Here is a 19,119-nt window from a genome sequence, read left to right as displayed (position 1 = left end):
CTGTGTCGAATTTATAAACTTTAGCATAACTATGTAGGTATAGGAAAAAACATAGTTATATATAGAATTCAGTACTCTCTGGTTTCAGGCATTCACTGGGCATCTTAGGACATGTCCCCTACGGATGAGGGGGGGACTACAGTAATTATCTTTTTTTACCCCTCTTAGTAAATGAAATTTATGGGTCCGGGCCTATATGGTGAATTTTCACAGTGATAGCAGAAGCAGCCTAGCCATAGTTTCATCACCAGTGTTCTGGGTACAAGGTTATTATTTGTTAATCTTATGCTGTGGTCAGTATTTATTTGGCTTTGTTTGGTGCTCAGTGTTATCATGCTATTTTGTAACTTTAGAAGTAGATTGTAAATTTACTTATTACACTAATCCTAAATGTATAATTATCAAAAAGTCAATGTGATTATTGTGAGTTTATTTTATTTTAAATGTTTTTTTTTATTCATTTTTGAAAGAAGACAGAGAGAGACAGAGCATGAGCAGGGGAGAGGCAGAGAGAGAGGGAGACACAGAATCTGAAGCAGGCTCCAGGCTCTGAGCTGTCAGCACAGAGCCCAATGTGGGTCTTGAACCCACGGACCGTGAGATCATGACCTGAGCTGAAGTCGGACGCTTAACTGACTGAGCCATTCAGGCTCTCCTATTGTGGGTTTATTTTAAAATTTTCATTTGCAACAAATAAATTTATACTTTAGCCAAATTTGGAATTTGTAGTAAATTTCAGTATATTTAACACTTATTCAAACATTTAAAAAAATAATAATAATAAAAGGCCCTGAAAGCCCTGAAACTATGGCTTTTATTTATATAGATGGTTAAAGTAGGAACTTTCCTTCATGTGTTTAAAGGAAATGAAGGCTTTTTCACTTATGTTAATTATAATGGTTTTCTTCTTGATTTGTAGTTGTTTGACATCTTAAACATACTGCAAATAATATTCCAGCATGGTAATATTCTGTTATAGAAATTCTCTTACATTGGAAGAAGTGCAAGCTATCTGAAATAGTAGTTTCTGTGTTTTGATCACTACATTGCCTTGCAGGGCACATTTTGCAGCACTTATCTGACTTTCAGGTTACTCTGATTATTGATAAATTTTATATCATTGCACCAAAAATTTCAGGATGTAGAGATAAGCATGCATATGTCATAGTCTCTTCACATTAGTGTGAAGTAACTCCACAATAGTAGCTTTTGCATGTTGTTTTTTTCTTTCCTTTCTCTCAATAAGCATGTGCATTTATATATTCTTCCCCTGCCGCCTAACCCCTTGGAATTTAAAATTAATGTCAGTATGACACACTTACTGTCCTGTACTGTGGTATTTTTTAACTTTGTATTTCCTAGAGATTGTGCTATAACTGTAGTCTTCATTATGGCTGCTTAGTATTCCATTGTATCAGTATACATACTTTAACCACTCCTCTGTCTTCCGTTAACATTTAGGTTGTTTATAATTTTTTGCCAAGACAAGTAACACTGCATTGAATAAACTTGTACAAAAGACATATCACCTCATACCTAATCATTCTTAGAAATGGGATTATTGGGTTATAGGGTATGTGCATTTGTAATTTTGATAATAACTTTGTACACTAAGTGTCAGAGTCTTCTCAGAGCTTCACATATATTAACTCATTTAATCTTTGTGATGACCCTAAAGAAGTTAAGTACTATGTTCATCTTCATTTCAGAAAAGAAAAAACTGAGAGATAGAAGGGTTAACTAACTTGCCTGCTGTCTCATGACTTGTAGGCAAGATTTGGAACCAAGTAGTTTGCCGTCCCATTTTGAGCTCTAAACCACTTTGCTCTGTGATGTGATACTAAATCACCTTTCATGGAAGGTGGGCTAACTTAGTATCCCAGTAGTGTACAAGAAAAGTAACTTGTGTCCTGACAATAATTGCTAAAATAGTCCTCAGAGCAGAGCAGAATCACCTAACCCAGACGTATCATAACGTGAATCACATTGCTTATTTTTTGAGGTTTGTATACAGTCCTTCAAATGTGATATGGGAAAGTAGGTGAATTTTTAAAGTGATTGGGAAAAGCGAACATTCTCTTTTAACTTCTGCCCTAATGTTTTTCAGACCCTTCTTCAATGAATGAAAAGAAGAGGAGGGATCGGGAAGAGAGGCAGAATATTGTCCTGTGGAGACAGCCACTTATTACCTTGCAGTATTTTTCTCTGGAAATCCTAGTAATCTTGAAGGAATGGACCTCAAAGTAAAGAGTCTTCCATTACCTTTTAAATAAATTTTATTTACTAATTTTAGAAATCTTTAACAATCTCCTACTCTCTACCTCCTGCTCTTTCCATATGAATTAGTTAAATTTATTTATTTTTGTTTTTTATTTTTTTAACATTTTTATTTACTTTTGAGAGAGACAGAGACAGAATGTGAGTGGGTTAGGGGCAGAGAGAGAGGGAGACACAGAAGCAGAAGCAGGCTCCAGGCCCTGAGCTGTCAGCACAGAGCCTGACATGGGGCTCGAACTCATGAGCTGTGAGATCATGACCTGAGCCAAAGTTGGATGCTCAACAGACTGAGCCACCCAGGCGCCCCAAAATTTAGAATGTTTTAGGAATATATTTATTTTCCTTTCTATAGTTTCAAGAAAAATAGGGAACATACTGCTATTTGCTCACTAGATTATTGCAATTGACTTCTGTCTCATGTTGAATCTTTTACACAAAGGATAACATAGGAAACAAGATTTTTTTCTTCTGGCTTTACCTTTTTTTAAAATTTTTTTTTTTCAACGTTTATTTATTTTTTTTGGGACAGAGAGAGACAGAGCATGAATGGGGGAGGGGCAGAGAGAGAGGGAGACACAGAATCGGAAACAGGCTCCAGGCTCTGAGCCATCAGCCCAGAGCCCGACGCGGGGCTCGAACTCACGGACTGCGAGATCGTGACCTGGCTGAAGTCGGACGCTTAACCGACTGCGCCACCCAGGCGCCCCATCTTCTGGCTTTACCTTTAAGAGAACTTAGGCTTGTGTACACCAGACACACTGAATCTTTAGTAGGACAGAGTTCAGGATACATGGCACTTTTACTGACAGTTTCAGCCAGTGAAAGAGGACTCTTCCCTGGAAATGTGTTGTATCTTTAAATTTAGTACTTATCAGGCCTGTTTCAGATATCATAAAGAACAAGTTGAACTTTTACATGCCTTATCATTTTGAACTTGGTTTCCAAATTATTATTATTTTTTTTTTTTTTTTTTTTTAAGAGAAAGAGCATGGATGCAAGTTGGGGAGAGGGGCAGAGGGAGAGAGAGAGATTCCCAAGTAGTCTCCATGTTCAGTGTGGAGCCCAACGCAGGGCTTGATTCCATGAGCCTGGGATCATGACCTAAGCCAAAATCAAAAGCCAAATGTTCAACTGACTGAGCCACCCAGGTGCCCCATCTTTTTTTGTTTTTTAATTATTACTATTTTTTAATTTGCATCCTAGTGAGTTAGCATATAGTGCAATAATGATTTCAGGAGTAGAATCCAGTGATTCATCCTCTGCATATAACACCCAGTGCTTATCTCAACAAGTATCTTCCTTTTTTTTTTTTTTTTTTAAATACATTTATTCTTTTTTGAGAGACAAGACAGAATGTGAGTGGGAGAGGGGCAGAGTGAGGGAGACACAGAATCTGAAGCAGGCTCCATGCTTTGAGCTCTCAGCACAGAGCCTGATGTGGGGCTTGAACTCACAGACTGGGAGATCATGACCTGAGCTGAAGTCAGACGCTTAACTGACTGAACCACCTAGGCACCCCACCAACAAGTATCTTCCTTAATGCCGCTTGCCTGTTTGGCCCATCCCTCCACCCATAACCCCTCCAACAACCCTCAGTTTGTTCTCTATATTTAAGAGTCTCTTATGTTTTGTCCCATCCCTGTTTCTATATTATTTTTGCTTCCCTTCCCTTATGTTCATCTGTTTTGTATCTTAAATTCCACATGAGTAAAGTCATATATTTGTCTTTCTCTGACTGATTTTGCTTAGCAAAAATCTCTGACTTATACACTCTAGTTCCATCCACAATGTTGCAAATGGCAAGATTTCATTGCTTTTGATCGCTGAGTAATACTCCATTGTATATATATATCACATCTTCTTTACCCATTCCTATGTCGTGGACATTTGGGCTCTTTCCATACTTGGGCTGTTGTTGATAGTGCTGCATGGGGTGCATGTGTGCCTTGGAAACAGCACACCTGTATCTTTTGGATAAATACCTAGTGATGCAATTGCTGGGTCGTAAGGTAGTTCTATTTTTAATTTTTTGAGGACCCTCCATACAATTTTCCAGAGTTGCTGCACTAGTTTACATTCCCACCAGCAGTGCGAAAGGCTTCCTCTTTCTCCACATCCTTGCCAACAACTGTCATTGCCTGAGTTGTTACTTTTAGCTATTCTGACAGGTATGAGGTGATATCTCGTTGTAGTTTTGATTTGTATTTCCCTGATAATGATTTGAGCATTTTTTCATGTGTCTGTTAGCCATCTGGATGTCTTCTTTGGAGAAGTTTTCTATTCATGTCTTTTGCCCATTTCTTTACTGGATGGTTTGTTTTTTGGGTCTTGAGTTTGATAAGTTCTTTATAAATTTTGGATACTAACCCTTTATCTGATATGTCATTTGCAAATATCTTCTCCCATTCTGTCGGTTGCCTTTTAGTTTTGCTGATTGTTTCCTTTGCTGTGCAGAAGCTTTTTATCTTGATGAGGTCCCAGTAGTTCATTTTTGCTTTTGTTTCCCTTGCTTCCGGAGACATGTTGAGTAAGAAGTTGCTGTGGCCGAGGTCAAAACAGTTTTTGCCTGCTTTCTCCAGGAGGATTTTGATGGCTTCCTTTCTTACATTTAGGTCTTTGATCCATTTTGAGTTTATGTTTGTGTATGGTGTAAGATAGTGGTCCAGGTTCATTCTTCTGCACGTTGCTGTCCAGTTTTCCCAGCACCACTTGCTGAAGAGACTGTCTTTATTCCATTGGATATTCTTTCCTGCTTTGTCAAAGATTAGTTGGCCATACGTTTGTGGGTCCATTTCTGGATTCTCTATTCTGTTGCATTGATCTAAGTATTTTTATGCCAGTACCATACTGTCTTGATGATTACAACTTTGAAGTCTGGAATTGTGATGCTTTCAGTTTCAGTTTTCTTTTTCAGGTTGCTTTGCCTACTATTCGGGGTCTTTTCTGGTTCCATACAAATTTTAGGATTGTTTGTTCTAGCTCTGAGAAGAATGCTGGTATTGTTTTGATAGGGATTGCATTGAATATGTAGATTGCTTTGGGTAGTATCAACATTTTAACAATATTTGTTCTTCCAGTCCATGAGTATGGAATATTTTTCCATTTTTTTGTACGTCTTCTTCAATTTCTCATAAGCTTTCTATCGCTTTCAGTGTATAGCTTTTTCACTTCTTTGGTTAGGTTTATTCCTAGGTATTTTATGGTTTTTGGTGCAGTTGTAAATGGGATCAATTCCTTGATTTCTCTTTCTGCTTCTTCATTATTGGTGTTTAGAAATGCAGCCGATTTCTGTGCGTTGATTTTATATCCTGCGACTTTGCTGAATTCATGGATCAGTTCTAGCAAGTTTTTGGTGGAATCTTTTGGGTTTTCCATATAGAGTATCCTGTCATCTGCAAAGAATTTTCTCAAGTTTGACTTCCTCCTTGCCGAGTTGGATGCCTATATTTTTTTTTAACTTAAGTAAACTGTACACCCAACGTGAAGCTCAAACTCACAGTCCTGACATCACGACATGCTCCACTGACATGCTCCACTGACAGAGCCAGCTGAATGCCCCAAGTTATTATTTTTAATAGTATCTTACATTTTTATTGTACATACAGTTTATTAAACATTTTGTAATATTTTTCAGTTCATTTGATCCCTAAAGCAACTCTGTGAAAGCAGTAAAACAAGTTTATGATTACAGTTGACCCTTGAATGACATGGGGATTAGGGGTGTCAATACCCACACAGTTGAAAATCCGTGTGTAAATTTTGACTCCTAGAAAACTTAACTAGTAATAGCCTACTTTTTAAAAAAAAATTTTTTTTCAACGTTTTATTTATTTTGGGGACAGAGAGAGACAGAGCATGAACGGGGGAGGGGCAGAGAGAGAGGGAGACACAGAATCCGAAAACAGGCTCCAGGCTCCGAGCCATCAGCCCAGAGCCTGACGCGGGGCTCGAACTCACGGACCGCGAGATCGTGACCTGGCTGAAGTCGGACACTTAACCGACTGCGCCACCCAGGCGCCCCTAAAAAAAATTTTTTAATGTTTATTTTTGAGAGAGAGAGAGAGAGAGAGAGGGAGAGAGAGAGAGAGAGAGAGAGAGGTGGGGGAGGGGCAGAGAGAAATGGAGACAGAGAATCCAAAGCAGGCTCTTCACTGTTAGTGCAAAGCCCGACGTAGGGCTCGAACCCATGATCTGTGAGATCATGACCTGAGCCAAAGTTGGATGCTCTGCCAAGCCACCCAGGCACCCCAGTAATAGCCTACTTTTGACCAGAAGCCTTTGTACCTTATATGTATTATATACAATATTCTTACAATATAGTAAGCTAGGGAGAAGAAAATATTATTAAGAAAATCATAAGGAAGAGAAAATACACTTACAGTACTGTACTGTAAAAAATCCACATGTAGTCCCTGCACTGTTCAGACCCATATTGTACAAGGGTCAACTGTATTATGATTTTATTTTGTTTTATTTTTATTTTTATTTAGTTGTAAATGTTTATTTATTTATTTTAAAAGAGAGAGAGGAGAAGGGCAGAGAGACAGGGAGAGAGAATCCCAGTCAGGCTTTGCACTGACAGCAAAGAGTCCAGTGCAGGGCTCGATCCCACAAACAGTGAGATTATGACCTGAGGGAAAACCAAGAATCTGATACTTAACCAACTGAGCCACCCAAGCACCCCAACTGTATTATGATTTTAAAAATAAGACATAGAATCAGATTGGTTAAACATCTTACTCAAAGTGTAATACTTAGGGACTCTGATCCAGGTCCTCTAACTTGAAGGCCAGCGCTCTTTTCATTATATATATATTTCATTATATTAGATCAGTCTTTTGGGTAAGGGAAAGGTTACCATAGGGTTTATGATAAAAAAAAATTGGGTGTTCTATACTATGTATCTGCTCATGGCCTCCTTCTGTACCCTAAGAGACCATCATGTTTAAGGACAAGAGTTTAACCCCAAAAAACATTCTGTAGCTGTGCTAAACAACCTAAGTGCTTCAACAAGAAATTGTTTTGGGAGTGCTGAATCCTAAAAATGAGACTGTGAGATATTTCATTTATTTTTGTTTTTAAGATTATGGCATCGTCAAAGCATTGTGGTATCTTTTTTATTGCTGCTTGCTGTACTTATAGCTACGTATTGTGTTGAAGGAGCACATCAACAGGTAAGAGGTTCAGCAACTCTTTCTATTCCATTTTATTTGTTTTTTTTAATGATTGTTTTGAGAGAGAGAGAGAGAGAGAAAGAGAGCACCAGCCAGGGAGGGGCAGAGAGAGGGAAAAAGAGAATCCCAAGCAGGCTTCACACTGCCGGCACAGAACCTGGCACGGGGCTCAATGTCACAACTGTGGGATCATGACTTGAGCCCAGATCAAGCGTCAGACGCTTAACCGACTCAGCCATCTAGACACCCCTCTGTTTCTATTCTTGTACCCTCCCTAATCCCAAACAGTTTCAAAATGGGACTGTTGTGGATTTGATAAAATTTCTGCCCTCCACATTTTTAGATTTGGTTTTGTTTTTTACATTTATATCATAAATGATATCTCAATGTCTTAAAAGATCAAATATTAAAAATATTGTGGCATTTCATGGCTGCTGAGCATTTATATTCAGCATATATCATTTCTTTTTATTTTCAAGGATTCAAATGTAACTTTCCTGATGGTGTTTAGTCAAAACTTTGGTTAAAAATAGCAAAACATTAATGTATTCTAATAGGAAATGGTTCTAAAGTAGTATTGTTTTATATTTTACAACAGTTCACCTCTCATTTCAGAGAAGTTTTTATAGTTTTAAATGCATTTCTTTTAACTATTTTGAAGAAATATATGTATGCCATTAAGAGTTTGTAAGGAACTGGTTTGAAGAATTTAATTGCCAGTGTGAGAGTCTAGAATCTAATATGTGGAATGCTTCCAACAAGTCCATAGCTCAGTGGACTTCAGTTTGCTCTTGTTTGAAAAGCATCTTGGTCTTCAATATACAAAAATAATTGTATTCCGTTTTTGTACTTTGATTAAGAAGAATATATTCCATTCACAAATATGTGAACAACTGTCCCACTCTTACCACTGTTTATTATGATGCTTTCTTAAAGTTTTTGTAACTTTTAAATACCTTTAAAACTTTTATTCTCATAGTTAAATCATATTAGTAATTTGCATTTTTCCTATAAATGTCATTCACAATAGTAGGACTTTAAAGGTCTAAAAACAAGATCTGTATTCTAATTAGATGAATTTTTTGTCTCTCTGCTGTCACATATACGAGGAATTAGGCCTCTTCAAGGAATTTTTATTCTTAATGCTTTCTTCCTATTAGAAACTTATTTTAGTTGGTTTGTTTTAGTTTGATTGTAGGTGATAAATAATGTATTTTTGCTTAACAAGTTTGTTTTTCCCCCCACTGCGTCCATTTTGTTTTTCAGTATGTGCAACGTATAGAGAAACAATTTCTCTTGTATGCCTACTGGATAGGCTTAGGAATTTTGTCTTCTGTTGGGCTTGGAACAGGGCTGCACACCTTCCTCCTTTATCTGGTAAGAATAACTTTTAATAAGCAAGATTGAAAGAGATGTTTTAATTGGTGCTTGAGGAATTAAAATTCTAAGATTTTTAGTTATCTACCTTTGCATTTTAGAAGCACTCTAATCCTCAAATCATGTGTTTTTAAGTTTGATTTAGAATTGTTTTGTTTTTCCTTTTGGGTTGAGGATTTAAAAAGAGAAGAGGGAAAAACCCTTGGGCAATTGAGATTGTTCACTTAAATTAATTCAGCCAGGAAATGTTCCTTCCAGGTTTTGGAATAATGGTTCTTTTGCTTATGCAATGGTCATTTTAATAGCTGAAGTTCTTTAAATGTACAAGATTTCATGTAAGGCTTAGAATTAATTTGAACAGTTTGCTTCTCTGTTAATCAGCAAATGAGAAATGGTGTCTTCCCTCATGTTCTCAAGTACCACATGCATACACCTGGATAGTCATTTTTGGTATTCTTACTGAATGTAGTTAATGAAGTATATATAACACATGTCGAACTGAAAGCTTTCTTAAATCCTTTTAAATCAAAGTATAAAATGTACCCCTCCTCAAAAATACTGTTTTACTTAGTTGAAAATGGGGAGATAAAAGATAGGTTTTCCTTTAAACATTAACAAATGTACTGATGTAATAGCAGAGCTAGGACCAGGGGGTGATGAGCAAGACATCTAAGGAACAGAATTTAAATGGCACTCTCACGGTCATGTAAGTATGGACTTGAGGAGTGAGTGCTCATCAGATTTTGTGCCCTGGATTCCTCTCTTGTTTCACTCTATTCCTTTTGCTGAGGAATTGAAAACAATTCCATATTTGAAAAAAGCCTGATCTTGATTGGGGAAAGACAGGTGAAAAGTTGTCACAGCAGTACCGATTCCTGAATAAAGTTCAACACAGCAAACGTTTCCAATCTTTATGTTTCAATGAATTCATTTCAGAAGCAGATATGGTAAGTATTAAGGAATGATTGTTCAGAAGGCTGCTAAATTAATAGTCTGAAGAATAATTTGAGAATCTATAATTCATAACTTCTCCAAGTTTATGGGAGTTTAAAATCTGGAATTTTAGAATTCTGTTCATGATTGCTCGCTGATTTAATCCCAAATAGGGACATAATCCCAGAGAACTAATCCATATCAGTGTTTCTTTAATAACTAAATTCTTGGGGCGCCTGGGTGGCGCAGTCGGTTAAGCGTCCGACTTCAGCCAGGTCACGATCTCGCGGTCCGTGAGTTTGAGCCCCGCGTCAGGCTCTGGGCTGATGGCTCGGAGCCTGGAGACTGTTTCTGATTCTGTGTCTCCCTCTCTCTCTGTCCCTCCCCCATTCATGCTCTGTCTCTCTCTGCCCCAAAAATAAATAAAAAACGTTGAAAAAAAATTAAAAAAAAAAAAAAAACTAAATTCTTAGACATATAATACTATATTTGAGGTTGAGGGAGAGGAGAAAAGAAGGAATTAGAGGTTATAGGTTACCAGTCTGTTCTAAATCTTTCTTCTGAGATTCTTTGGGAAAACCAGATTAAGGAACTAATTTGTAGCACTGGATTAATTTAGAAGTATCTAAAAAGCAACCCAGGTAGCAGATTCTGCTGAATCTTAAAAGTGATTCTAATGAAATGTAGAAATTGCACAATAAGTTAGGGTAAAGAAATTTGAAACAAGGAAGTTATATGTTTCCTGTTTCTTTTCATATCCATGAGAAACCTTTATAAGGTGACATTTATAAAATGTCATGATGTGAAAACATTATTATTTTAGTTCCATTGATATCCAGTAAAGGTTTTAGAAACATACAAATAATAATTATTATAAAATTCATTTGAGTGAAAAATCAAGTCTTTGCTTCCATAAATTAACTAGTTACTTCTGCTGGGGGATCAGAGTGCAGATTTAATGGAATGTGTAATAGAAGAAACTCTTCAATAGCTATTTGAGGGAAGGTATTATACTCTCTCATTAAAGTAAATACTATACATATTAGTTCAGCAAGTATGAAGATTTAATTAGGGAACATCTGAAACTGTTGCATTATAGGTAAGAGCTGTATAAAAGTTTTGTGGCATTATCACTGATGATAATAAACTGGAGTGCAGAGTGGATCAGGCCACTTTTTTCAGCACTAAATAAATTTGATTTTTGTTTGTGAGTAGCGTTTAGAATTACTTTAAATGCGCTAAAATTAAATACAAGTAAAATAACCAGATCTGCATTTTAAACATATGATATTGGATGTAGTGTGGGAGATAGATTGAAAATGGGAGAGAAAGAAGATGGGCAGTTATGATAATCCTTCTGAAAGACACAGGCTTCCATGGAGGTAGCAGGCAGTATGGAGAGGAGGGGATATTTACAAAAAAGAATTTGCAGAGAGCAATCAAGTGGAATAAAAACAAAAGATGCCATAAATTTTAAATATTTCAGGAGAGTGGTTGGAGTGGCAACAGCATTGGGATGGAACGGGACAAATCTTAGAGAAATTTTACTAGTATAATCACAAAGATGTTATGGTTTAATTATGGGGAAAGGAGCCAAAGATAATTGTTGGTTTTTTACTTGACTTGATACCACTAACTGAATAGAAAACAGTTTTATATTCAGTTGTTTATTGAGTACATATTATAAGTATCTGAAAAGAGAAATTTGAAAGGATGTTATAATTATCTTGCAAGGTACATGAGATTTTCACCTGATCCAGGTGGGTTGCTGGTGCAAGTGGTTGGACAGAAAGAAGGGAAATTTGTAAAGGACTAAGAATTCTTTCTTTCTTTCCCTTCTTTTCTTCTTCCTCTTCCTTTTTCTTTTCCTTTTCCTTTTCCTTTCTTTCCCTTCTTTCTGGCTTTATTTTTGGACCAGTTTTGGGGTTGCAGAAAAATTGAGGAAAAAAAAAAGTTTCCACGTACCATTTTATACACACACACAGGTTCTCCTGTTTTTTGTTGTTGTTGTTTTCTATTGAGGTATAATTGATATAAAATATTTTAGTTTCAGATGTATAACATAACGATAGTTTCCCTATTATTAACATCCTACTTTGGGGTGGTACCCTTGTTACAATTGAGGAGCCAGTATCGATACATTATAAACTAAAACCTATTATTAGTATTAGAGTTCACTTTGTTTTACAGTTCTGTGGATTTTGACAAATACATAATGTTTTGTACCCCCCATTATAGTATCATATGGAATAGTTTTACTGCCCTAAAAATTGCCTCTGTTCTACCTATTTATCTTGCCTTCCACCTCCCCTCTACCAGTGAAACCTTAGTAAACACTGATCCTTTTATTGTCTCTATAAGTTTTGGCTTTTCCAAAATGTTGTGTAGTTGGGTTTATATATGTCTTTTTTCACCTGATAGTCAATAACCAATAGGGTAGCAGATGTGGAAGAAAAAAATTCATCAATAAGACTGTCCACTTGTAAACTTTGGCATTCTAGAACAGAGAAAAATAGCCAGGAAACCAGAAGCAAAGCAGAATCAAATAAAGGTTTAAAATTTGATCTGTGGTATGTCTGGATGGCTCAGTAGGTTGAGCATCCAACTTCGGCTCAGGTCGTGATCTCACAGTTCATGAGTTTGAGCCCTGCGTTCGACTCTGTGCTGATAGCTCAGAGCCCGGAGCCTGCTTTGGATTCTGTGTCTCCCTGTCTCTCTGCCCCTCCCCTGCTCACGCTCTGTTTCGAAAATAAATAAACAGTAAATAATAATAAAATAAAAAATAAAAATTTGATCTGTGATATTTAAGAAGCTATTCTAAATAATTTGTTATATATATATATATTTTTTTTTGAAGTTAATTTTGAGAGACAGAGTGAGTGGGGGAGGGTAGAGGGGGAAGGTAGAGAGAGAATCCCAAGCCTGTTTAAAGTTTATTTTTATTTTTATTTATTTTGAGAGAGAGAATGAGAGAGCAGGGAAGGGGCAGAGAGAGAGAGGGAGGAGACATAATCCCAGGCAGTTGTCAGTGTGGAGCCCTATGGGTGCCCAAACCCATGAACCACAGGATCATGACCTGAACTGAAATCAAGTGTTGGATACTCAACTGACTAAGCCACCTGGGTGTCCCTATTTTAAAAACTTAACATTTTCTTGGTGACAGATGGTCAACAGAGTTTATCCTTATAGATGGCCACTCCTTTTGCTTTGTATCTGTGAAATGTAATTGTGTTTGGAAAGTCCTAATTATACCTCCCTTCATTTAGGAGCCTTTATTCTCACTTAGGGATGTGATATTAACATTCTAATGTCATTTTTGTACCAATGAAACTGGCACATTTTCCATATACAACATGTAACTCCTCAGGCAAGAAAACAAGTGACCATGTTAGGAGAGTAATGCAGTCAGAAATTTAACTATCTTTTGATAATAATTTGTAGTAAAATAGATGAAAAAGAAACCAAATTTAACAAAAGGAAAAGATTTAATTCATTCTTCATTACAGTACTCTTTACTGGAAGTCATGGCTTAAAAATGAACTAGAAAAATTTTTCCTAAATAGACAAAATTTCCCAATTAGATTCTTCTCAATACGGAAATTACCTCTTTTGGAAGTTTCACTTAGTTCATTATAATTCATTGTACAACTAAATGATCATCTCAAAGGGTTACTATATTTCCTAGAATATTAGATACCTGTCTGCCTGCCCTTAAAATTGAAAAATTGTTTTGGGGTGTCTGGCTTGCTCAGTTGGTAGAGCATGCGACTCTTGATCTCAGAATCATGAATTTGAGCCCCACGTTGAGCATGGAGCCTACTTAAAGTTTAAAAAAATAATAAAATGGAGAAACAGTCTTGATTTATAAGTTTGTCAGTAAACAATTTATTTATATTTTAGATATATTTGAAAAGTTATAACTTAATTCGGATGCCCTGAAAGTCCTCATTACTTCCAACATCAGAAGTAAAAATAGTTGTTTGATCCACATTAAATTTAATGAAAATCAATAGGGAAAAATGACTAGTTTGGGCTACCATCAAATTTTGTAAACTGATTTGAAAACAGTGGAAATCCAGTAGTTTTCAGAGAACATGTATCTAGCCACAAAGGAGAAGTTAGATGCTATTTATGTAGGAATAATGATTACTAACCAGAGAGTAAGGGAAGGGAAAGTGAATGGATTTTTTTCTCAAGGGTCAAGGGAGGTTAGTTGTGCCTCTGAGTTAGTTGGTTTGTTCCATTAATTGTAATAGTCAACAAATGGGCTTCAAGAGGTCTGTCTATTAATTTCCTGAAACACTATACATGTTGTTATGTGTCTACAAAATATGCATCTTTCTGGCAAAAAGGACTTCTAAGATTCTCCAAAGACTAATGCATAGCAACTTAAGAACCACTCTTCTACAACTTTTTCCTACGTCTGTCTATTCTTTGGCTGCCACTAGGTGGCATTGCTAATACAACCAATGTAACCACTATATTTGCAAGTTGTGTTCTAGATAAATATGAAACCTTTAAATAGCTCTACTTAGATTGTAGAGGCATATTCTATTATTTATAACTATAATTCATGTGAATGAAAATAAGTTTTCTTAATAGTTTTCCATATTCATTAATTAGTTTAACAGTTATTAGCTTTTCCTTCTATTGTGATATAAATATTTGCAGGCAGGACATACTACTGTGGCATGCCCAGTTTCAGATATAATGCCATAATTCCATTATTTTCTTTATTATTCAAGAATATGCAAGTAATTGAAGGTGATTTTGTTATGGGACTGAAATCTTTCATTCCTATCATGAGAGGTAATAGGGCATATGCAGAGTCAAACAGCTCAGTTTGAATGCTGATATTTGGCAAGTTTCTTAACTTTTAAACCTTATTTTATTCAGCTGAAAATGGGAATGATGCCTGTTGCATAAGGCTGTTTTGAGGATTGAAATAACACGTTATTGAAATGATGAAGTAACACATGTACATGAAATAACACATGTACACTTTTCAGCTCACTGGCTAGTATATATAAGGTTCTCAGTTGATAGTTACTACTATTATCATTATTCTTACTATGATTTTATTTAAAAGGCAGTCATTTCATTTTACACACTTTAGCTGTTACTCTTAAGAAATTATAAGCAACATTTCCCACGATTGATTTTTTAAATTCTTCCAAGAATTTAATAAAATGTCTCACAGGTGCTGTACATTTTTTTAAGTCTTAAAATTTTCTTTGCATAGGACTCTCACACCCTTTGTTTATTATTTATTTTTATTTTTTATTTATTTTTGTATTTTTTATTTATTCATTTAAATTCAAATTACTTAACATATAGTGTAGTATTGGTTTCAGGAGTAGAACCCAGTGATTCATCACTTACATATAACACCCAGTGCTCATCCCAACAAGTGATCTCCTTGATGCCCATTACCCATTTAGCCCATTCCCCCACCCAAAATCCCTCCAGCAGCCCTCAGTTTGTTCTCTGTATTTAAGAGTCTCCTATGGTTTTCCTCCCTCTCTGCTTTTATTTTATTTTTCCTTCCCTTCTATGTTCATCTGTTTTGTATTTATCAAATTCTACATAAGAGTGAAATCATATGATATTTGTCTTTCTTTGACTAACTTACTTCGTTTAGCATAATACACTCGAGTTCCATCCACATTGCTGCAAGTGCTCCCACAATTTATTTTAATACAGCAGTATGTTATAGCATAAAAACCACTGATAATTGTTTCATTTCCAGTGATGATAGATTAGGCAATTTAGATCAATACTCTCATGAAAGCATCTTTAACAGGTTGATAAAATTTAAAAACTCCTGTGCCTGGGTGACTCAATGGGTTGAGCATCTGACTCTTAATTTCAGCTTAGATCATGATCTCATGGTTCCTGGGATTGAGTGCCATGTTGGGCTTTGTGCTGACAGCCCTTGCTCTCCCTCTCTCACAATGCCTGTGTGTGTGTGATTTCTGTCTCTAAATAAAAGAAAAAAAAAGTCTGCCTAAAGGTATCATAGAGAGAGAAAAAAAAAGAGCAAAGAATTATAAGGGCAACCGTAATGTTAAAGAGGAAACCTAGACAGGTGATACTGGCAAATGATATGCTTTGATAAACTTGCAGGCTTTGGATTGGAACCCTAAGGAGCCACACTTTAAAGGTAAGGATGGGGACGCCTGGGTGGCACAGTCGGTTAAGCGTCCAACTTCAGCCAGGTCACGATCTCGCGGTCCGTGAGTTCGAGCCCCGCGTCAGGCTCTGGGCTGATGGCTCGGAGCCTGGAGCCTGTTTTCGGATTCTGTGTCTCCCTCTCTCTCTGCCCCTCCCCCGTTCATGCTCTGTCTCTCTCTGTCCCAAAAATAAAATAAAAACGTTGAAAAAAAAATTTATAAATAAAAAAAATAAAATAAAAATAAAGGTAAGGATGAATTAGATATAAATTAGCCCTTACAGAGACTGAAGCTCAGGCTTAAATCTTAAGTCTAGAGGAAAATAAAATCATTCTAGGCTTCACATTAATTCCATATTTTTTTCATATATAAGTCTAGCACTCAGTCAAAAGTAATCAGGTATCTGAGGAGACAAGTTAATTTGGTCAATACAAAGAAATAATAGAAACAGATCCACAGGGGATCCATTTAATGAAGTTATTATACATGTATTAATCTAAAGCAATGTGGGGGTGCCTGGGTGGCTCAGTCAGTTGAGCCTCGGACTTTGGCTCAGGTCATGATCTCACGGTTCATGAGTTTGAGCCCCACGTCAGGCTCTGTGCTGACAACTCAGAGCCTGGAGCCCGCTTCAGATTCTGTGTCCCCCTCTCTCTCCGCCCCACCCCTGCTTGTGCTCGGTCTCTGTCTTTCAGAAATGAATAAACATAAAAAAAAATTTAAAGCAGTGTGTTCAAGGTAATAAACAAGTTTGAATATTTTGGCAGAGAATTAGAGTCTATAAAAGAGAGGCAAGTGGAAATTCTAGAATTGAAAAAACATAGTAACTGAAATTAAGAACTCAATTAATGGACTTTCAGTAGATATACCTAAGAGAGGACTAATAAATTGCAAAATAGGCAAGAGAAAAATGTCCAGAACAAAAAGAAATGGAGAAAAAAACCATGATGTCTTCAAAAGAACTCCAGTAAGACTGATTTCTTGCTGTCATGGATTTTGTTGAGAAGTTAACAGCTGACAGTGGAATGGTATCTTTAAATAAAGGGCTAAAAGAAAATAGCTACCAACAGAGGATTCTATACTCAAAGTATCCTGTGAACAGTATAAAATAAAGATACTAAAAAAAACCAAAAAACAGAAAGTTTGTCATCAGCAAACATTCTCTAAAGGAAATAGTAAAAGATATTCTTTGAATTGAAGGAAAGTGTTTCTTGATTGAAGCCCAGAGATTCAGGAACAAATGAAAAATAAGAAGGGTAAATATATGGGTAAGTTGAAATTAAGATTGACATCAGGGTGCCTGGGTGGCTCAGTCGGCTAAGCGTCTGACTTCAGCTCAGGTCATGATGTCGCAGTAATGATAATGTCTTTTTTTTTTTTTTAATGTTTATTTATTTTTGAGAGAGACAGAGACAGAACGTGAGCGGGTTAGGGGCAGGGAGAGAGGGAGACACAGAAGCAGAAGCAGGCTCCAGGCTCTGAGCTGTCAGCACAGAGCCTGACGCGGGGCTCGAATTCACAAGCTGTGAGATCATGACCTGAGCTGAAGTCAGATGCTCAACCGACTGAGCCACCCAGGTGCCCCAATGATAGTCTTAAGAGATTAAAATATAGAGAGAATTAAAATACATCATGTACAAATCAGATGTGGAATAATTGAAATTATTGAAGAATAATTATTCTAAGGCCTTTGTATTCTGTTAAAGGCAAGATATTCATTTATATAGCACTTTAATAAACAAGGATTTATTTTATAATCTTTAGGGTAAGCACTAGAAAGATATATAAAAATCAAGCTAATAAGGGCAGGTAAAAATTGAGTAATTTTTTAAAAGCCAAACCAAAAGAAGGCAAGGAAGGACAAAACGAACATAAATAGGATGATTAGTAAGCATTCAGTGGTAGATTTAAATCCCAAATATATCAATAATTATATAAATGTAAGTGGAATAAATATCACTTTCTATTGTCCAGATAAATGTAAAAAAATATTTAGCTATTTGCTGTATGCAAACTACATACATAAAATATGAATACACAAAGATTAATGGTAAAAGGATGGAAAAAGATGAGCGAAATGTCAGTGAGCTCATGTACCTATATTGAAGTCAAAGTAGAGTATGAGGCAGAAAGTGTTAATAGAATGCATCAGTTCTTAATAATAAAAGATTAATTCACCAGGAAGTTATAACAGTTATATTTGTATTTATCTTATACACTCAACATATAAAAAGCAAAATTTGGGGGGCGCTTAGGTGGCTTAGTGTCTGACTTCAGCTCAGGTCATGATTTCATGGTTCATGAGTTTGAGCCCCACATCGGGCTTGCTGCTGTCAGCGCAAAGCCTGCTTCAGATCTTCTGTCTCCTTCTCTCTGTGCCCCTTGCCTGCTTGCATGCATTCTCTCTCTCTCAAAAATAAATAAACATTAAAAAAAAAAAAGCAAACCTTGGGGCACCTGGCTGGCTCAGTCTGTGGAGCACGTGACTGTAAATCTCTGTCATGAGTTCAAGCTCCACATTGGACGTAGAGCTTACTCTGGAAAATAAAAATAAAAACAAATAAAAAGCAAAACTTGGCAGAACTACCGAGAGAAGGACATAACTTCCACAAACTTGGAGAATTAATAGGGGAGTATAGTATAATTGTTGGATGCCAGGTCAATATATATATAACAATTGTATTTTTACATACTGTAAAAAACAGTGAAATTTTTAGAAGGTACTATTTATAATAGCATTTTATTTAAAAAAGCAAAAATCTAGGAATAACTCTTATAAAAGCTATGGTTCACTTCTACATAAATTGTAAAATATTATTGGAAGCAGAAAAATCTAGATAAAAAGGAATATCATGTTCATGGATTAGAAGATACAGTATTGCAAGGCTGTGAGTTCTCCCAGTTTTATCCACAGAATCAGTGCAATATCAGTCAAAGTTTGTAGAAATTGACAGACCAATTGAAAAAAGTTTCATTACACTAGCTTTGTAATCAACCTTAACAACCAGTAGGGTAGGTCCCTCTGTTGTTATGTTTCTATTTCTTGACCTAGGTAGAGGGTACTTGTGCTGTAATAACTCATTAAGATGTATGTATAATGGACTTTTCTGTATAATGCTGTATTTAAATGTTCTGTTTTAGTACATATACTGTTTTGTTTTGAAATTTTATAGTCATTTTAAAGT

General features: G+C 36.1%; 2 protein-coding genes across 3 annotated transcripts in view; one reads left to right on the top strand and one right to left on the bottom strand.

The window, feature by feature from the left end:
* VMP1 (vacuole membrane protein 1) overlaps positions 1–19,119 on the top strand; it is a 127,935-nt gene that overhangs the window by 24,241 nt on the left and 84,575 nt on the right. For both annotated transcript variants that reach the window (XM_047832385.1, XM_047832384.1), the window contains exons 3-5: positions 2,108–2,243; positions 7,361–7,451; positions 8,718–8,828. In XM_047832385.1, the coding sequence (XP_047688341.1) occupies positions 2,108–2,243; positions 7,361–7,451; positions 8,718–8,828 (338 nt within the window). The remainder of the gene's footprint in view (positions 1–2,107; positions 2,244–7,360; positions 7,452–8,717; positions 8,829–19,119) is intronic.
* The window catches only part of PTRH2 (peptidyl-tRNA hydrolase 2), a 57,259-nt gene that overhangs the window by 30,818 nt on the left and 7,322 nt on the right, over positions 1–19,119 (bottom strand). The gene's annotated exons all lie outside the window — the stretch shown is intronic.

Source organism: Prionailurus viverrinus, chromosome E1, assembly GCF_022837055.1.
Source record: "Prionailurus viverrinus isolate Anna chromosome E1, UM_Priviv_1.0, whole genome shotgun sequence".
Taxonomy (NCBI): domain Eukaryota; kingdom Metazoa; phylum Chordata; class Mammalia; order Carnivora; family Felidae; genus Prionailurus; species Prionailurus viverrinus.
Note: the sequence above shows the minus strand (reverse complement) of the source record. Positions and strands in the feature narration are given on the sequence as shown.